The sequence below is a fragment of the Oncorhynchus mykiss genome, chromosome 1 (genome assembly GCF_057628025.1).
Source record: "Oncorhynchus mykiss isolate SJ-2025 chromosome 1, ASM5762802v1, whole genome shotgun sequence".
NCBI lineage: Eukaryota > Metazoa > Chordata > Actinopteri > Salmoniformes > Salmonidae > Oncorhynchus > Oncorhynchus mykiss.
Genome location: NC_143022.1, coordinates 67,945,645 through 67,965,648, shown reverse-complemented (window position 1 = coordinate 67,965,648; position 20,004 = coordinate 67,945,645). Strand labels below are relative to the sequence as shown.

Genomic DNA, 20,004 nt, shown 5'->3' with positions numbered 1-20,004 from the left:
GTTTAACTTTGAAATCAATGGTTTCTGTTTGGCATACATTTTAAAGTGAAAAATCTGAGTCTCAGGGTGATTCTGTTACCGTAGAATTGCTCCCCCCCAAAACAAAATCTGCATCCCCCTTATCATATGACCTCAACTCTATAGTGAACGGACCTCATTTAGTAGGCGCTTCTGTCATTTTAGAAAACTTGCTGGCAACATTAGTATTTTAGCTCATTAAGGGGTATTGATGATTCAAAGCAAGGTATATTTGGTTAAGCTCCAATGGGCTTACTCTCCTTTACACTAACAGCCATAAATTAGCCTTACTTTCATGCGTGCCACTGTTCTTGTCTTAATTCTTCAATTATTTTTATTATTCAGTCCTATGTAGTTCAGTTGGTATAGCATGGCGTGTGCAATGCCAGGGTTGTGAGTTCAATTCCCATGAGGGATCAGTATTTTTTATTAAGTATGAAAACTGCACTCACTGTAAGTCACTCTGGATAAGAGTGTGCTAAATTACTGAAAATAACAACTTCACATGCTTATATTTCTTTGCATTCAGCCAACACCATCTTATTTTTTTTTTACAGAGAATGATAGGGAAAATGTTCCTTCTGGAAAGGCTGAAGAATAACAAGAAAACAATGAGACTTCTGCATTGTATGTGATCCCCATAAGTAATGATAATGGCTTTAGACACTAACCACTTGATTGATCTACAGAATAAATAGATTGCAACCAATATTTCAGTGTCATCTTTCTGGAACAGTTTTCTTGCCATAAAGAACAACAAACATTACATTGGCATAGTTTGGCAAAAACAGGTGTGAAATATGATGTTAGTTGCTAGACTATGTATGCCATACATTTTACATTTTGTTTCAGTGTCCAATCTAAAGTTTAACACCACACCCCCGACCTCTCCTTTCATATCTAGGCTGCAAGCAAGACCTTGCTTGAGGAGGATATTATTTGAGAAATATTTCCTCCAAAATTCTCGAGGTGTAACGAGTTTAGCCTAGAATGCACATCGTCACCTATTGTACAAGCAGTAGGCAACACAGGGATGGAATTGCTTGATCCAATGAATGTAGCCTTCAGAAGGCTACACTAACTTTGACTCACGTGCAATTTGAGTGGCGCTACAACGTTGCACTGTAGTTCACCATGAACTCAAACGAATAGCAAGCAATGCTTTGTGTTTTCTTACCATCTTCCTTTTCATCGTAGACCGGTCTCTTAGAAGAACTATTCGCGCCCATCCTCTTCTTCCACTTGCCCCAGTGAAACATTGATGCGCGAGCTCAGATAGCATTCCTCGCTCGTTAAAAAAAAAAAAAAAACTACAGCTGTGTGTTGGACACGTTGAACAAATGCATCGCTCCCTCCTGTTATTGATTCTAAAAAAAAAGGTTTGTTTTTTATCTCATTTACGCACTGCGACTTTGCCTCACTAAAACAACAAAGACGATAGATTAGATCGGATAGTGAGCCTCAATACTGTTTTAAAAATATAAACAATCGGCTTTCCTATTTTTCTCTTCCCGTCCTCAACTGACTTATGTTCGCGGAGCCGTGTGTGACAGTTCTCTAGTCGACGTTTGAGTCTCACTGTCATGCATGTGAAGAACCCAGCCTCTCTGCAGCTCTCGTTCTAGCGGCTAGACCTTAAGAACATTTTTCAATATTATAGGAAGTGCTGCTGTATATTCTCTAACTGGATACGGTCATTGCGAAAATGCGAATCTAATTAGGAAAAGGGTGGCGCCAGATCATTGAAAATGGGGTTAACACTTTACTTCCCTGACCTTAGAATAGGCTACATCATTAACAGATGTGAGATTCCACTTCATGCTTCTTCATGGCATACAGTGTGAATGGGATATGTCTAGATTTCTGTAAAAAAAAAATGCAGAAAATGATTTTGCTTTGCAAAAAAAGTAGGCTATAAACAGTCATTGCATGCAGATAACCTATTCAGACAACATCACAAGACACAACATATCTACGCAGTAAATGGTTGAGTTATGGTTAATTTAGGAAATTGATGCTAGTTAGGCATGGCGTGGATGATACTTAATGGGACATTATAATAATACTATGAATACTTAGATTTTCGTTCCTTTCCTCATTTAAAAACAAGTGTTTTTTTTATTTTTACTTTTGGTTTGTCTGTCAACCTAAAAGTCAACAAAAACGGCCCCTCTCTAGGCCAATGATGCGGAAGAGACTTGTTAATTGCGTCACATGCCACTGTTTGATTATTGACACGCCCTGTATTTGATGTTGTCCTGCCACCACGGTTACCATGGTAATAGCTGATCACACGACTAGTTGGCTAACTACTAGCTAGCTAGGTAAATAAACTATCTAGCTAATGCCTCTACAAAAGTTGAATGTATTTACTTCAGCTTGTTGATAATCCTATAATTCATACGTTCTTATACATTGGAGTGATTGCTTGGATTAGGATGATGAATGACGCGTTGTACAATATCTTCACCAAATGTTTTGGGTTTGCATATCTAACGCGTTAGCGAGCTAACAGTTATGGTAACGCTAAACGCGTAAGCTGACTAACCTTAGCCTACGTTTAAAATGTTGCATGTCAGAAATATTCCATGTGGACAAAGTAGCTAACATAGCTATAGCTAACAGTTGTTCACATTTCAGTATCATGAGTTCAATTTTAGTTGTATCCAACAATGGGGTGTCTCACGGATGTGATCTATGCTTGTTAACGTTACATCAATATCTGGTCGAGAGTTTTTACACGTTTAATGATTCATTTCTCCCAAAGGGCCAGGACATTAATTTGACTGTCACTGTATTTAACTGGAAGATGAGTTTCATGTCTGACATATTCTTGTTTCTCCCTCTAGCTATCATGGGCGTTGACAATTTCAAGATGGCACTTTGATGATGGGCTGAAGGATACAACTGCTCACTAACTGACCAAATGAGATAACAGCACAGCAGCAATGTCTTCCTTAGAAAAGGAAATTACTGACCTTCATTTAAGCCTTGATTGTGGTGATAATGCTGTGAAAACACATACCCCGCACATTCTACCAGAGTGTGTTGGACCTATACAGATCACTGAGTATGTCACATCTGACACCCAATATTTCAGCAGAAGAAACTTCAAATATGTTGTGGATTGCATTTTGAAGAACACTACTTTAAAGGTAGGCCAAGCAGATTATTCCGATGCTATTATTTTCAAGAATATGCTTTGTTATTCAGAACTAACTGTATCCTCTCTAACTGTATCTTCCTGTTGTTTTAAGAATTTGTATCTTGAAGGTAATGAAATATCCAGGCTTCCGGATACGCTGTTCACCAGTTTGTCAAACTTGGTGTGGTTAGATCTCAGAAATAACCAAATCACAGCCCTTCCTGCAAAAATTGGTCTACACAGGTATTTTAGGCTAGTTTGTATGGGCTTTTCAACCAAAATATTTGTAGATGTGCTGTGGATTTTAATGGATTCATGTATTAATTGGTTGATGCAGATGTCTGAAAACGTTGCTGCTAGAAGGGAATCCTATCACAGAGCTTCCACTGGAATTGGGTGAGTTGAATTCTGTCACCTTGTTTCCTTAATCCTTTACACAAGAACATCATTGCATTTTATCAACAGTATTCAGTGATTTTTGACAGTATTTTGGGATAGAATGCTTGGACTTCATTTCCTTTACTGGAAGAGTGGGGGGGGGACATGTTGTTTTTTCCCCAGCTTATTCTTCAGTGACCCAACTCCAGCTGTGAACTGCATTACTTTTTCTGACATATGTGTTTGTACTTCTCAGGTAACGTGATTACTCTCAAGGCCCTGAGTTTGAGGCATTGCCCCATCACGTTTCCACCTCAAGAGGTTGTGGGGCAGGGCCTCCAATGCATCCTACAGTACCTACGGAGTGCCATGGCCGAACGACCGGTTAGTGTGCGGAACTCTCTTCCAGGTGAATGATAACTGTAATGTCACCTGATGAAGTTGAACAATGTGACGGCAAGGTGTTTGTGTGGTGTCCGCCCTTCTGAACACGCCCACCGCCATCTGTTCTATTGTATAAGAAAGAAAGGCTGGCCACCAAAATAGCTCCTTGCCCTTGTTCCACTTCAGTGGTGTGACTTCTGTTCCCTTGGAGACGGTGCATGCAGCAGGCAGACTTTTTGTGCAGCTCTAGCCAGTAATATTTTTAGCCCGATTAAAATGATCGATAACCAGTGGGCTTCTAACAGAGGCGCTTTGTCATCAACCACTGTCTAGTAGTGCCTATTGGTAACCAGCCAAGGCACCAAGGCACCCCTCAGCAGAAAGCTTACACCTAGAACAAAGGTGCCCTATTATATCTTTATATATTCATGTTATTAAAAAAGAGGATCAAGGCTCACTGTCTCTCTGGAAAGGTAATTTCATCTTGATGGATATTAGGTTGTCACTGCAAGGGCAATATGCCGGCATTCAGATCATGTCACACCAGATTTCATCATGTTATTTCGTGAATGAGGGGACATGCTTACTTTGGGCTCATTACAGCTTCAACTTTACATCTAGTATTCACTAAAACTTTTATTTCAGCATTGATGCAAAAGATCCAGAAGAGGACAATTGTTTATATAGGAAGTGACAGATGTATTATTTTGCTACCGTAATCATTTTCATGGAAAGTTCTTGTTGATGTTTTGGTTGCAGACATGCCCCCAGTGGAGAAGCTACAGTTGACAGAGCTTGTAAAGTCCAGTTTGGACCTGTGTGAAGAGGTGGTGGATGAAGATGAACTGCAGAGGTTCAGAGAGCTGAGGCAGAAGATGAGCCAAATGGACAGAGCTGAGTTGGGCTATGCCCTCCCTATTTCACGCCTCCCTAGAGCAGCAGAGGGTGATAGAGGCCACAAGACATACCCTCTGCCCGTCATTAAAAGGTCAAGTCAAAAAGGTTCAACCTCTGGTAAAGTTTTGGGAGAAATGGCAGGCATCTGGTAACTGCAGATCTAGGGGAAACTCAGTAGTCTATGGTGTTCTCTCCTTATTTGAACTGCCAAACTCTTCAACCAGACGTGCCACTATACTCAGGACAGTGGACAGTATGGTTTACGAGGCTAGCAATGATAGGTGAAAGCAATATGGTGGATGCTTTCTCTGAGGAATTAAATGCTGTGAAGGAAAGGTGAAAAGAGAGGGAGCCACTGTAGATGAATAGGCTATTGAGATGGAAAATACTGCATGGACAGTTTAAGAATATTTTTATGACAGTCTCTGAGGAGGAGGCCTAGCGATAAAATCTCCCAGGTTCTGTAGGGACACGGTCCTTCTGAGAGCAATAAAAAAATAAAACATTTTATTTTGATTTCTTTGTCAGAAAGAAAGAGATTACCAGGGGAAATATATTTCCCGAGCTCCCTCCCTTTGACACGCAGTACTGGAAGAGGTCAGAGGAGAGAAGACTGGCTGCAATGAAAGAGCTTAAAGAAAAACAAGCCATTCTTGAACAAAGGAGGAAGTAAGTAAGTTAATAGTGTTGGATTTTTATAGAACCCAACAGATTATCTCACATCAGTTAGCTATACCTCTGACTCCCTACTTAAGAGAGTCAAGCCCTTCAGAGATCAACAATTGATGAATGCTACAGTAAGCAATGTCATGGCCTTTCGAATCACATGAATTACATACAGTATTTAGTTGCTAACTATGTTATACCAGGGGTGAGAGAGAATTGTCTCTCTACTTGCAGTTTCAGAAAGCAGGGGTGTATTGTGTCAAATTGGCATTTGATGAAGTCCCAGAAAGGGAGGGATCAATATTATGTGTCTGCAAAGGCCAATGCCAATAAGGGGTAGGTAAAGAAATCCAGCAAGGTCTAAGATGAGCTTATCCCACCCCAATCCTGACCTAAACAAAATAAAACCAAACTTAGATCAGTGTTTATAGGGTAATGAATTCCTCACAGTGCTTTATATGGCCTTGCCTTTCTTTTCCCTTAGAGACCAAGAGCTCCTCAAGGAATGGCGTACTCATGCTAGGGTCATGCAGGAGAGGAAAATCTTAGAGCACAAGCAGGAAAGGCGTGAGAGACATAGAAGAGAAGAGGTATGTCTGTTCTGTATGTCTGCTTTCACTCCCATTCTATTTTTGGAATACACCATTTGTTCACTCACAGAACTGAAAGCATTTTTCTGATTCAAATGTTCTCCCTTTCCAATGACCAGAGGAGGGCAGCATAACACCAGCCCGAGGAAAGGCTTTCACAGTCATTGGAAAGGGAGAACATTTGAATTATAAAAATGTTTTCAGTTCTGTTCTTGTTATAAGGAAACTGTCTGAGAGAAGTTAGAGTAGAAAGAGAGAGACTGACTGACTGGAGTCCTTGTTTTCATTCTGGGTGAGCAGACGTTGAAAAAGATAGCGTCAGGCTGCGCAGACACTCAGTTGAGGCTGTCCAGGTCAGGGGCAGCGACAGGCCTAGCTAACGATGGATCACTGTGCCTCCAGTGTGCCGAGTCAGTCATCCTGCAGTCAGATGTCCCCAGCGAGGCTGCACCACAGCTGGTAAACATAACCCTTCCACAGAATGCTAGCGCACACGCACACAGTCAGATACAAAGCAGCAGACTAGACTGCGTGGCCGCACACAACTCCAACGCCATCATTAAGTTTGCAGACGACACGACGGTGGTAGGGCTGATCACCGACAACGATGAGACGACCGACCTATAGGGAGGAGGTCAGAGACCTGGCAGTGTGGTGCCAGGACAACAACCTCTCCCTCAACGTCACAGACAAAGGAACTGATCATGGACTACAGGAAACAGAGAGCTGAGCACGCCCCCATCCACATCGACGGGGCTGTAGTGGAGCAGGTCTAGAGCTTCAAGTTCCTTGGTGACCATATCACTAAGGAATTGTCAGGCCATCATTGTAAAATAAGAATTGTTCTTAACTGACTTGCCTAGTTAAATAAAGGTTCAATTAAAAAATCATGGTCCACACATACCACCATAGTCGTGAAGAGGACATGACAACGCCTCTTCCACCTCATGAGGGTGAAAAGATTTGGCATGGACCCTCAGGTCCTCAAAAATAAATAAAAAAGAAAGCAACCCATAGCTGTATATCTCATATCTGACCTCTTCAGCAATGTGCCAGGATAGTAGTAGTCAATCTGTGTCACTGATAGACCTATCATCCATCCTTAACTTACTGTAAGTTCACAGTTTCGGTTGTATGAAGAAAAGACCAGCTTTCTATAGAATGTATTTTTTTGGTACAGGTACCGATAAATGCTCCATACGCCACAGAGTCTCTGTGTAGTGTTGTTGAAAGTGGTGAGGTCAAGACCCACAACCCCCCACCAAAGAGGATCCAGAGACAGAGCTCGTTCCTGTCCCAGAAGGAACACGAGGAAGCCAGGTATGATGTAGCTAATCTACTGACAGTAGCCACGGGCTAAGGGCTTGTAAAGTAAGCATTTCACTGCAAGTTCTACACCTATTGTATTGAATGTGACAAATACAATTTGATTTGATTTTGACAACGATAGACCAGTACCTGTCTTTTGAATAAATACTGTTCATGTAAACTATTGATTCAAAAGAGTACACCTCAGTATAAGGTTTAGTTTATTGTCAAGGTGTACAAGAGCTGAATTGCAGCGTACAGTCCATCGGAATAAATAAACAAATAATTAAATCAATCAATTGCGTGAAATCGTGTGATAAATGTATATGTGGAGGGAGGGAGCATTGGTCAGTCACAGCCAGGTTAAAGTATCAGGAGTCTTGATTAGGGACAGGGTCAGACAGGTCCGGACTCCGAGCATCTGGTCTCTGTAGTCTGTAGCTAGCCAGCTAATCCTCCACCACCAACAACATGCAGCACCCACAGCGGTATGTAACTAAGAGAATCTTTAGTTTGTGGAATGGTGGTTCATTTTACCCTTGACCTGTGTGACCCCAGGGCAGCCCGCGACCGGGAGTTAGAGCAGCGGATCAGGAGCCATGTTCAGATGATCCAGGAGAGGCGCAGGAGGCCCAGTGGCACTGCCCAAGAGGAGACAGAAGCTGCAAGGCAGGACATGGAGGAAGTGTGTTACTATTCTACTGTATATCAAGTAACCAGTCAAGTCATTTTCAGTGCTCAATGACAGCAGCCCCAGGAATTAAATGAATGTCTAGGTGTTTCTTTCTTTGTGGTTTTCTTCCATTGCTTCTGTTTCAGGCCAAGAGATTGCAGTCGGAACTTGCTGAGAGGAAACAGGAGAGCGACATCGAGTATCGATTCATCGCATTTACTGGGGAGAACTCACCAAGATGCTATGACAATTGAAAGTATTTGTGTGTGTAGACCTACTGCCATTTAGAATTGTTGCCGTATTAAATGAATTGACATTGTATGCAAAGAAGTCATACAGGACAGGGTAGTATGGAATTATAGCACTCTACAAACAGTTTACAATGGCATCCGATACCCATTCATCAATAAACATTTCAGCCTGTTACATGCACATCATTAGTTAAGTGTAAAGTGCTTGTGTTCCAAGATAAACACACCCTCATTCATCAAGTCAATCAGTGCTAAATAGCAGCCTAATAGGTCACTGTATTTCAGGTCCTTGCAACTGTACAGCAGCTATACAGAGGTTGATCATGTATACTTATTTGACTGTATGTGTGCCTATAGCCTAAATTCAGTGCTTGACTTTGACTTCAATAGGTTCCGGTACTCCTTTTGGATGCTGGAACTGTTTATATTAAGGTGCAGAAGCTCTATAAGAGTATTCTATAAGAGGAACAGGAGCTCAAGCAGTATAACTCCTGCCTAAGTCAAGCACTGCCTAAATTACTTATTGATACAGTTGGCTTGGATACAGACAGTAAATATGGGGGTGATTCATGTAAACCAGGGCAGTTTGAAGGTAGGAATATATGTAATTTGGAATGGCACGATAAAAAATGGCCTGACGATAACATTAAAATGGAAGGGGGAAATGTATCGGGGGGCGGCTGGTAGCCTAGTGGGTAGAGCGCTGGGCCATTTGCCGGTGTTTGCCCAGATCGAATCCCTGAGCTGAGAAGGTAAAACATCTTTCGGTCTGAGCCTGAACAAGGCAGGTAACCAACCCACTGTTCCTAGGATGTCAGTGTAAATAAAAAAAAATGTTCTTAACTGACTTGCCTAGTTAAATTACATTTTAAAAAATGTATTAGCTAGATAATAACTAATAGTGATGAAATAGCTATTGTTCTGAAATGGTGGCTACATGAGCCAACAATAAACGGAAAGCCAAACGGTATAATTTTAAGCAAGACAGAGGGGCAACCTCAAAATATTTATATCATCTGTCTTTGTGTGATGTCACCAGTGGCAGAACTGTTGTAATTGACTTGGTGGGGGGTGATGGCGTCATTTCGTGCCCTGGTGTACCCTCCCGTGCTCGAAAGTAGAAGGGAGAAGCATCTTTAGCAGAGGCGATCGTGGCTCCCAGGGCCGGGCTTGAGTACCGCCAAGCCGGACACCTCACGCCGGAAAATATGGAGGCTGTGGCCGAGGAGCTGCGGGCCGGCTCTCGGATTCCTGTCACTGTTGATCAAATAGTTAACGATACACTAGTAGTGACGCTTACCTATCAAGAAAGGTGCTACATGGGGATATTACTCGATTGCAACAAAAAGTGAGTCTTATTTATTCGAATAACTGTATACTTGTATCACAAAATAATTAGCTGGTTAGCCTGCTAATGTTTGCTGGCTAATTTAGCATGCTAACTAACTAGCTACATGGGCCATCATACAATAGACTCCAAGGGGTTGTAGCTAGCTTGCTAGTTAACGTTAGCCAGCTAACTCTGATTTGCTCACTTTTACAGCGAACATATTAATAACATATAAACACGTGTATCATTACTAGGAAGTTTGGATAAAGCCAACCACCCCGTGAAAGTAACGTGATGGGCATTTCAACAAAAGTTATGCTTACGTGGGTAACGTTACCTCATTGTTAGCTGGCTAACGTTAACTATCAAGCTAGTTCAATGTTGGCAAGATTTAGACTGCCAACAATGTAACCCAGCTATGGCTGGCCTTACTGAAACACCCTTTCTCATATTAGACTTTTGTACATACATTCTTATAGCTACCTATCTAGTAATTATTACATTAAGGTTACATGTTTTAATACTAGATATGCAAAGTGTTGGGCATCACATTATAATTTTGCCTACTCCTGTTCTTGTGCTTTCAGTAATGTAGGCCTATGTTAAACTCAGTCTTCCAATGTTACCCTTAGCTAATGATACAATCAGTGTAGGCCTATTTATAAATGATTGACTTGAACTCTAAATAAGAGATTATACAGCTGTGTTTTGCTGTTAAAGATGGCACTAATTGTCGCGTTTCCAAGGAAATTAGACACCTGAAAAACTAGGCTATAGGTCCACTTTGTACTTGACAAAGGGTGAACTACACAATGTTGGCAAGAAATCCCATTTATGCCTATGTATAGGGTGTTAACAATAGAGGTAAGGTATAAAATGTTATTTGAATGATTGGTATTCATATGGGGCATGTTATCTGGCTCGCAGTGTGTGTCACATGTACTGGCCTTGTGTTGCACTAGTACATGCTAGTACAGTGCAGTGGGTGCACCTTTTTTAAATGCCACTGGGTTTATTTATTTATAGACTCAGCATCAGAATCTTACCAGCTTTTCATATCGGTAGGCCTTCACTGAGACATGTAGGCCTACACATTCGCGTGATGGATCACTCCAAATGCCTTGAGATTGACCTTCCCCAGTGTCCCCAGTGGAAAAGATCTAAGCTTAAACAAAGAACAGTGGTTTGGCATACAGGCATATTTTGCTTTGGGAATGTCAAAATGTGAGTTCTTCTTTTAGGTTTATAGGAATGCATTTCCCTTAATTGTGCGTCTCCAGTTTCCATGTCATGTATCCTTTGTGCAGGATCTCTTTATTTGGTTGTAGTGTATGTACAGCATTCTATGTTAAATGGAAACAGGATTTGTCATGGCCTGTTAACCACTATGTCCAGCCTGTGTCAATCATTGTGATGGCTGAGATTGTGTTGCTCAAGAAGGGCCTTTAAAGGTCTCCTCTAAAGCACAGGAAACAGGCCTCGCCGGGCCTCTTTATTTAAATGTGACAATAGCCGCTCATGGGGAAACGCCTTTCGGGCTGCCTAAATGTGCTTTAATTCATCATCTCATTACACACAAGCACCCAGCAGACACTGATGCGAAAACAAGTGAATCTCCTGGCTCTCTCTGGGTCCCGAGTGATTCACGGGGTTGTTGTTTTTTTCAGTCAGATGGAGTGGAGGGGGCTCCTGGGTATCCTGTAGTCTCTTTGTCTGCTGTCTCTGACAGCAGAGTGGAGCACAGCCATGTTGTTGCTGCTGCCTTGGCTGCTCTCAACTCCCTTTTCAAATGGCTCCTTAGAGAAGCCCGGCTTGGACACGTCACGCCTGTAGGCCACTGGCATGAAAAGGAACATGTGAATTTACAGAGAAAACACGCACTTCAGCTTTTTCAGTTTGAAGCGCAAGACTGTAGGGGTGGTCTATAGGCGAACTAGACAACGACCTGCTTGCTTGCTGTCTCCCAACCCCCACTCCAGTAGAAAACCCAACACAGGTGATAAATGTGCTGTCTTTTACACAAGCTAAAGTGTTGCAACAAGGTCAGAGGAGTGCATTTGTTGTGCTTAGATTTAGTAGAGCTAATGTTCTTGACCCGAACAGGAACTTAAACTAAAGAGTTTCAATTCTTGCTTTATCCACAATGATAAAGTTGAGTGCAAACAATTTGACTTCATAATAATTGGATCTAATAACCCAGAAGCTACAAAGCATACTAAAGTCATTTTCTTTCTCACTTTTTCTCTTAGGACTGGGCTTTTCTGCCTACCGGATATCACCTCAAAGCCAGTGGAATGCCCTGCATTGAAACCTGGTTGTGAAATCCCTGAAGTCCTGAGAGAGGAACCTGTTACTAAACCTCCCAGCCAGGCTTCACATCATAGACCAAAGGATGAAAACACGCTCCCTGAAAATGACCCACTAGGTGCCCGTCTCCCAGCCCCTCTGCCCACAACAGTGCCTGCCGGGCACGGTCCATACCCTCCATATTTTGAAGGAGCTCCCTTCCCTCAGCCCATTTGGGTGCGCCACAGCTATGGTCAATGGGTACCTCAGCCACCTCCGCGGACCATTAAAAGGAAGAAGAGGCGGACCCGAGAGCCCGGGCAGATGACCATGAGCACCATCAGACTCCGCCCCCGGCAGGTGTTGTGCGAGAAGTGTAAGAACACACTGAACAGTGACGAGGACAGTAAGGACGGGATGCCCACAACCAAGGCTTCCAGGAAAGAGAACGCTCCACAGAGCGATGAAGACTCCAAAGACGGGTCTGTGAAGTTGACCAGGAAAGAGGATGCAGATGCCACCAAGGATAACAGCAAGAGGCGGGAGAATGGCCCCAACGGCTATGACAGCAAGCGGCTCCGGAAGGACAAGAGGGATGAGGAACCAAAGTTCCCTGCAGTGGACATCATTCCCCACAGCCCGGTCATCAAGATCTCCTACAGCACTCCGCAAGGCAAGGGCGAGGTGATGAAGATCCCAGCTCGGGTCCACGGCTCTGTCAAGCCCTTCTGTCCTAAGCAGCTGATGCAAAACGGCCTAAAAGGCCAGCTGGGCAAGGTGCCCGAGCCCACCACCCTAACCCAGACCCAGGAGCAGCGCCACATCCTGGACGCCACCAGGACGGGCCTGACCGTGTCCATTCCCAAACTCAAGCTCCCCAGACCCCCAACGGCTGTCCTGGACTTCCCCTCCCCCAAGATTCGAGTGAGGACCCTGGGGGACGGAGAGGACAGCCTGACGGTCTACGATGCAGAGCTGGTAGAGAGGCAGAGCAGAAAGAGCTTTGGGGTCCCGGTTCCTCGTCCCCTACCCCACTCGGAGGACTCTGGGGAGAAAACCCCCATGGAACTGTGGTCGGGGAGCTCTGGAGAGGAGGTAGACCGAGGCCAAAGTGACCTTGCGCTGCTCATCAACCTTCGCAAGAGGAAAGCGGACTCCTCCAGCCTGTCCGTGTGCAGCACAGACAGTCTAGACGAATCCAAATCCTTCAGCTCAGATGGCACGTCCCCAGAGCTGTGCGACCTAGCGCCCGGCGAGCACATCTCCTCCATGTCCTCCTCGATCTCACAAGACGACAGCAAGACTGTGCCGCCACTCACCGTGCGCCTGCACACACGTAGCATGACCAAGTGCGTGACGGAGGAGGGCCACGCGGTGGCCGTGGGAGACGTGGTGTGGGGGAAGATCCATGGGTTCCCCTGGTGGCCGGCGAGGGTGCTCAGCATCAGCGGCAGCCGCAAAGAGGAGTCTAACTGCGAGGTCCAGTGGCCAGAGGCCAAGGTGGCCTGGTTCGGCTCGCCCACTACCTCCCAGCTGTCCGTTGCCAAACTCTCCCCCTTCCGGGAGTTCTTCAGGTCGCGATTCAACCGCAAGAAGAAAGGGATGTACCGGCGAGCCATCGTGGAAGCTGCCAAGGCCGTGGGCCACATGAGCCCCGAGATCACCTCTCTACTCACCTCTCACTGCGAAACGTAGGTGAGTCCACAACACTCAGACCATTTGTGAGTTTGTTCACTAAATACACTATTGCGGTACCTTTGATTTATGGATACATGTTGGGCAATGTTCAGGTGAAATACCCACCCTCTCTTTGAATAAACTAAACTACATTTTTGCTTATCTCATACATACAGGCATGGAAATGTTGTATAGTAAAATATTCTTAATTACATTTTTTGGGGTTGTATTTGCTTAAAGAATGTTTGGCATTTTTACAACTAACTAAGCAGGGCCCGGTTTCCCGATAGGGATGGAACTGAAGCTTACAAGTGTTTTTTCTTAAACCGGCCGACGATGTCCCATGCATTTCCCCGGAACGCCTCGTAGAGAGAACGCTCACCAAGTGCGTCCGTCGTCGTCGGAGCATCTGTCAATACTGATAGGATCAAAAGGAAGGCAGCGCTGCTCTCGGATCATAAACATTAGAATTCTTCCACAATACTGACAACGAATCAACTCTTAGTAGAGATATTATCACTTGGCCTAAATGGCTGCTAATATTGAGTCGGCTTATTCTTATGTTTAGACTACCCTATAATAATGCAGTAATTCACAGATCTGGCACATCATTGCGCGCACGCTGTTACACATCATGAAATAGTATATTGAGGCAACACTTACAGACAGTAGCTTAGCCTACAATTAGCACAAAAAAAACAAATTTGTTGAACATGGAATTGGTTTCAATATGATTTAAATATACAACCCTATGTAGTGTATATCTTTTAATGGAGTCATCTGTTTTCATTTTAAGCATATTTTTGTCTTGTTTGTAACAATTTCGAAGACATTGGCAACTTTGTACTGGTAGTCAACTTTGTTCTGATGTTATCTGTGGTCACAGAGACAGTGAAACATCTTTCTGTTTTTAATTTTTGTTATACATTTGCCGAAAATATCTAAACATGTTTTCACTTTGTCATTTATGGGTTATTGTGTATAGATGGGTGGTGGGGGGGGGGGGGAATATTTAATCAATTTTTAATTCAGGCTTAACACAACAAAATGTGTGATAAGTCGAGGGTTATGAATACTGTCTAAGTGCACTGTAGAATCATGAGAATCGCAATACATATCGTATCAACACTTAAGTATTGTGATAGTATCGTGAGGTGGCAATTCCCAGCCCTATAAATAATGAGTTTTTTTTCAAGTGGAACTTTAGTTACAATGGGTTTTGGGGAAACTGCACAGATTTAACGAAGCGCCTAAGAAGGTTCTAACGATTAACTAAGCCTGTAAAAAAATTATGCACGCCGGATTGTAAGTCTGCTTGGGAAAAGCTTCTGCTAAATGGCAATAATTATATTACTTTAAACAGCCACTACGAACTTAAGCGTATTTTAGCCATGGCTAGCTAATAAATCAATGTGAGTTAAACCAAATCACCTTTTCAGTAAAATCACACCAAGTCATTGAGTTGATTTGGTCATGAGATTTTAGATAAGTGCACGTTTGCACCCGTCATTCCAGTAGATTTTTAGCTAGTTTCATGATTTTGGTTGACTGAACTCAGGGACTTGTGATTTGGTCTCAGCCTGCCTATCCCCCTAGTTGTCATAGAACATTATTAGGCCTGATCAATCAAAAGCACAAGCCCATGTTCCCCTGGTATCCGTTTGTTGATTGTGTGGAATCAGACCCCATGTAGCCAAGCACCAGGCCCTTCACACACACACACCTAGGTTAAATATTGTCTCAGGGTGATATGATACAGCCAGACAGCTCCCAGGACCACTGTTTGCTCTGGCGACGCCTCAGTAGCTGTGTGACGGTACCTGTACTGAGCTCTGTTCATAATGCTCACCAGAAGCTGTTGAGAATGCCACTCTTTCGAATCACTCATGATGGAAATAGTTTTTGCCATGTCAGCTGTCCAGAGATTGTCCAAGCGTGACTTCTGAAAGTTAAGACAGTGTCTTGGACTCACGTAGAAATGTTCTGTCTTGAATGGTAAAGTAAGAATCCATCTATTCTACATGCACATCTCTCCCAGTGCAAAGTCTAGGCCTGCAGTTAGAATGTCCCTCCCTGGGAAACTTGTACTGCCATTATTTGCTCAAACTCATTACTCTGTTTGTTCTTTCTTTCTCCCTCTCTCGCCTCTCTCTCTCTCACTCTGTGTAGAGGCTGAAGGCGGAAGAATGGTCTTCTGTCAGAGGTTGCGGATCTCTGACTCTTGAGTCATCTATCCCCAGGAGAGAGAGGGAGCGTGTGCAGTTTCCACGGTCACTATTTATACAGCATTTTCCCAACCCCACATGGCTGGAGGAAAATGGCTGCTCAGGTGGAATGTTGTTGGCTGGATAAGGGAGCAAGAAAGGGCAATTTTGAGGCATCTCATGGACTACACGGAACAATTCCTCAATTTTGTATTTTTAAATTTTATTTTTTAGATGTAACCACATTTCAATAGAACTGAATAGCAACATACTACAAATCAGAATGTATTTATTATCTGTAACCATTTATTATCCATAACGATTTAAGTTCTACAATCCCATGAGATCTCCATACTGCTGCTTTTGTGAACAGTCCTCTCGACCGATTGGTCGCGAAGCGGTTCAACGACAACCAGTCAGAGGACCTTGTCAGGTCCGTTCAGTCCCAGTGCCATCCTCATCGGAAGCCCAGCAACTCTTTTCGAATAGACCAGGAAGCATATCCACAACATTTCTGGTGAAAAGTCTTACACTTAAGTTCATTACTTTCCAAATATGAAACTGTGAAACTGTTCCATCCAGAGATAGTACTGTAGTTTATTCTATCATACAGTGTTTCATCTTTGTAGCCTTCTTCAGCGTTGCTAGTTGGATACGTCGATGTAACGTTATTTATACATTTTTTATTTTTTTTTCAAACGTTTCTCTCTTCCATTTCAGTTTGGTTTGAATACTTCAGAAGTGTGGTATCTATGGGTTATTTGTGAGCGATCCCAGAGTTAATTTTGACTCACTTTTAATTATTTGTGTCATGTAAAGAAAAGCACTTTATCTGTACCTTTTGTGGCCTGCTGTAAGCTCATTGTCCGAACACTAACTGGAGTTACAGCACTGACAGGCAGCGGGAGTTCAAATGTCCCACGTTGACTATCCATGGCCTTGGAGATGTACTTTTTTTTTTTAAGTTTTGGGATGCCAGAGATTGATCCTTTCAGGGGTGGTTGTGTACACTGTATTCTTGCATTTTTGTCTCCGGTGTGTCTTTGTACATTCTCTCAACCCACCCCAGTTCTATCCCCCGTCAAATGTTTCCACTGGAGAGAGTGGACAAAAGTGTCAAACACTATGCATCAATTAAAGCTTTATGGTCACTCAGAAATGCTGTAAGAATACTGTGAATTCAACTCTTTTGAGTGTGTGTGGGGAGATGGGTGGCTGCTCACTACTGGCTACATGTCTGGAGATGGAGAAACTGCAGGATCGACCTTTATTGATCTTAGTTGAAAGCAGCACTTTTGGAATGTAGGGGGGAAGGAAGGGGAGTCGGAACATATACTACATGGCCAAAAGTATAGGGACATTCTTGGAATTGGTGTATTCGGCTATTTCAGCCACAGCCGTTGCTGACAGGTGTATGCAATTGAGCACACCGCCATGCAATCTCCATAGACAGACATTGGCAGTTGAATGGCCTTACTGAAGAGCTCAGTGACTTTCAACGTGGCACCGTCAAAGGATGATACCTTTACAACAAGTCAGTTTCTCAAATTTCTGCCTTGCTTTAGCTGCCCCGGTCAACTGCAAGCGGTGTTATTGTGAAGTGGAAACATCTAGACGCAACAATGGGTTTACATGGCCTAAGAGCCACGCACCAGCCTAAGATCATAATGCGCAATCGCAAGAGTCTGCTGGAGTGATGTAAAGCTTGATGACATTGGACTCTGGAGCAGTGGAAATGCTCTCTCTGAAGGGACGAGTCACGCTTCACCATCTGACAGTCAGGTGGACGAATCTGGGTTTGGCGGATGCCAGCAGAACGCTACCTGCCCCGGTGCATAGTGCCAACAAGTTTGGTAGAGGATAAATTAAGGTCTGGGGCTGTTTTTCATGGTTAGCCCCCTTAGTTCCATTGAAGGGAAATCTTATCTGTGCTTCCAACTTTGTGGCAACAGTTTGGGGAAGGCCCTTTCTTATTTCAGCAGGACAATGCCCCTGTGCACGAAGCGAGGTAAATACAGAAATGGTTTGTCAAGATCGGTGTGGAAGAACTTGCCTGGCCTACACGGAGCCCAGACCTCAAACCCTTCGAACACCTTTGGGATGAATTGGAACGCCAACTGCCAGTCAGGCCTAATCGCACAACATCAGTGCCCAACCTCACTAAAGCTCTTATGGCTGAATGGAAGCATGTTCCAATATCTAGCGGAAAGCCTTCCCAGAAGAGTGGAGGCTGTTATAGCAGCAAAGGGGGGACCAACTCCATATTCATGCCCATGGTTTTTGGAATGAGATGTTCGACAAGCAGGTGTCCACATACTGCTGGCCAGTGTCGGTAGTTCAGTAGGCCCCAAACAGAATAAAAAAGCAAGGACTACCTGTACTTGTCCAATAAAAAAATGGCTAATTTTAGTTTTCTGTTGCAAAATGTTTTCCGTTGCAAGCCCCAATGAACACGACCAAGAGCTCCTGATGCGTTTTTTTTTCTCCATTTTGAATCCCTTTGGTTTTTGTTGACTCTTTAGGAGTGTGGAAGGAGAGAGTGCCTAGCTCCTTTCACCTGTTTTATGATTAAGATGGAAGCGGATGTCAGGAAATGTTGTGTTTTGATGAGCAACATGGCTGTCTGCTGTTGCCCTCGTTGGTCAATGTTATTGGCCATTTTCAGTTTTTTTTGTATATGTACTGTACGTAAAATAAAATATACAGGCAATACTTGGCATCTGCTGGTTTGTGTATTTCAATGTACTCCTATCAGTTATGACTACCTTTTTTATGTAGTTTAATTCTCATGTGTCAGCAGCACTCCTGTGCTCTAAGTCCAGCCTAGCCAGCCTTAACTTTATGCAACCATTCTCCACCTCTTTACTCACTTGAGGCAGTAGCCATGTCTGAAATCTCTTGCCTATTACTTACTAAACTACATACTGTGTACAAATTATACTACATACTATTTAGAATGTACTATTTAGTCAAACTAATGCGATAAGCAACAAGTATCGGCAAACTAGGCACACCCATTCTGAGAATGTGTCATCTAATGCCATTCGTTCATTTGGGTACAGCGTGTCCTCATTGTCAGTGTCAAACACAGGTCAGTCTAGAAAGACAATTCTCTTCCTCAAAAGTGTGCAGCGAATTCTACTAGATGAAATGACACTAACATCCTGGCATTTAAAGCATACTCGTTTTTTTATTTTTATTTGTATGTCACATACTATAAGACTTTTTTTCGCATACCTAAAATGGCTACTTCACTGAACAAAAATATAAACGCAACATACTACAATTTGTAAGATTTTCCTGAGTTACAGTTTATGTAAGGAAATCATTCAATAGAAGTTAATTAGTTGGACCATAATCTATGGATTTCACATGACTGGGAATACAGATATGCATCTGTTGGTCACTGATACCTGATTTTTTTTTTTTTAAAAGGTAGGGGAGTGGATCAGAAAACCAGTCAGTGGGTGACGTGTCAGGTGAGTATGCAGGCCATGGAAGAACTGGGACATTTTCAGCTTCCAGGAATTGTGTACAGATCCTTGCGACAAGGGGTTGTGCATTATCATGCTGAAACATGAGGTGATGGCGGTGGATGAATGGCACCACGATGGGCCTCCAGGATTTCGTCACGGAATCTCTGCATTCAAATTGCCATTGATAAAATGCAATTGTGGTCGTTGTCCGTAGCTTATGCCTGCCCATACCATAACCCATCGCCACCGTGGGGGCACTCTGTTCACACATTGATGCCCATACAGCGCCAGACAGTCTGCCATCTGTCCGGTACAGTTGAAACTGGGATTCATCCTTGAAGAGCACACTTCTCCAGCGTGCCAGTAGGAATCTAAGGTGTGCATTTGTCCACTGACATCGGTTGCGACTCCGAACTGCAGTCAGGTCAAGACCCTGGTGAAGACAATAAGCACTCCGATGAGCTTCCCTGAGACCGTTTCTGACAGTTTGTGCAGAAATTTTGTTTCGCAAACCCACAGTTTCATTAGCTGTCCGGATGTGGATGTCCTGGGATGACTTGGTTACTCATGGTCTGCGGTTATGAGGCTGGTTGGACGTAGTGCTAAATTCTCTAAAACTAAGTTGGAGACGGCTTATGGTAGAGAAATTAACATTCAAATCTCTGCCAACAGCTCTGGTGGACATTCTTGCAGTCAGCATGCCAACTTTAGACATCTGTGG

The 20,004-nt window shown here is 43.4% G+C and overlaps 3 protein-coding genes and 1 long non-coding RNA gene across 20 annotated transcripts in view; 2 read left to right on the top strand and 2 right to left on the bottom strand.

The window, feature by feature from the left end:
- Window positions 1-1,336, bottom strand: part of LOC110526969 (serine/threonine-protein kinase 32C) — a 150,753-nt gene extending 149,417 nt beyond the window's left edge. For 3 of the 6 annotated variants that reach the window (XM_021608144.3, XM_090237309.1, XM_090237316.1), the window contains exon 1: window positions 1,196-1,336. In XM_021608144.3, coding sequence (XP_021463819.1) covers window positions 1,196-1,277 — 82 coding nt within the window. In that variant the 5' untranslated portion in view covers window positions 1,278-1,336. The remainder of the gene's footprint in view (window positions 1-1,195) is intronic. The other 3 variants (XM_090237305.1, XM_090237324.1, XM_090237301.1) reach the window with 2 other exon arrangements.
- LOC110526944 (leucine-rich repeat-containing protein 27) lies at window positions 1,203-8,491 on the top strand. Of its 9 annotated transcripts, none has more exons than XM_036982780.2 (12): window positions 1,203-1,397; window positions 2,868-3,173; window positions 3,276-3,406; window positions 3,501-3,559; window positions 3,798-3,950; window positions 4,685-4,913; window positions 5,351-5,491; window positions 5,973-6,078; window positions 6,379-6,537; window positions 7,259-7,398; window positions 7,945-8,071; window positions 8,206-8,491. In XM_036982780.2, exons 2-12 carry the CDS (start codon window positions 2,967-2,969, stop codon window positions 8,311-8,313), a joined length of 1,560 nt encoding a protein of 519 aa, XP_036838675.1. In that variant the 5' UTR covers window positions 1,203-1,397; window positions 2,868-2,966; the 3' UTR covers window positions 8,314-8,491. The 9 variants fall into 9 exon arrangements, with proteins under 9 accessions (XP_036838675.1, XP_090093400.1, XP_090093393.1 ...); XM_090237267.1 differs by lacking the exon at window positions 1,203-1,397 and adding an exon at window positions 2,242-2,296; XM_036982772.2 differs by lacking the exon at window positions 1,203-1,397 and adding an exon at window positions 2,251-2,342.
- LOC149985615 (uncharacterized) lies at window positions 7,591-15,819 on the bottom strand. The gene is made up of 2 exons (XR_016496573.1): window positions 15,453-15,819; window positions 7,591-8,048 (listed from the first exon to the last, which is right to left on the bottom strand). It is a non-coding gene; the product is annotated as an uncharacterized LOC149985615 (long non-coding RNA).
- LOC110526927 (PWWP domain-containing protein 2B) lies at window positions 8,973-18,526 on the top strand. Of its 4 annotated transcripts, none has more exons than XM_090237244.1 (3): window positions 8,973-9,062; window positions 11,890-13,621; window positions 15,773-18,526. In XM_090237244.1, the coding sequence occupies exon 2, from the start codon at window positions 12,251-12,253 to the stop codon at window positions 13,619-13,621; it is 1,371 nt and encodes a 456-aa protein (XP_090093370.1). In that variant the 5' UTR covers window positions 8,973-9,062; window positions 11,890-12,250; the 3' UTR covers window positions 15,773-18,526. The 4 variants fall into 4 exon arrangements, with proteins under 4 accessions (XP_090093370.1, XP_021463784.2, XP_021463790.2 ...); XM_021608109.3 differs by having other exon boundaries at window positions 8,982-9,658; window positions 11,890-13,617; XM_021608115.3 differs by having other exon boundaries at window positions 8,982-9,658.
- Window positions 18,527-20,004: the final 1,478 nt, after the last annotated feature.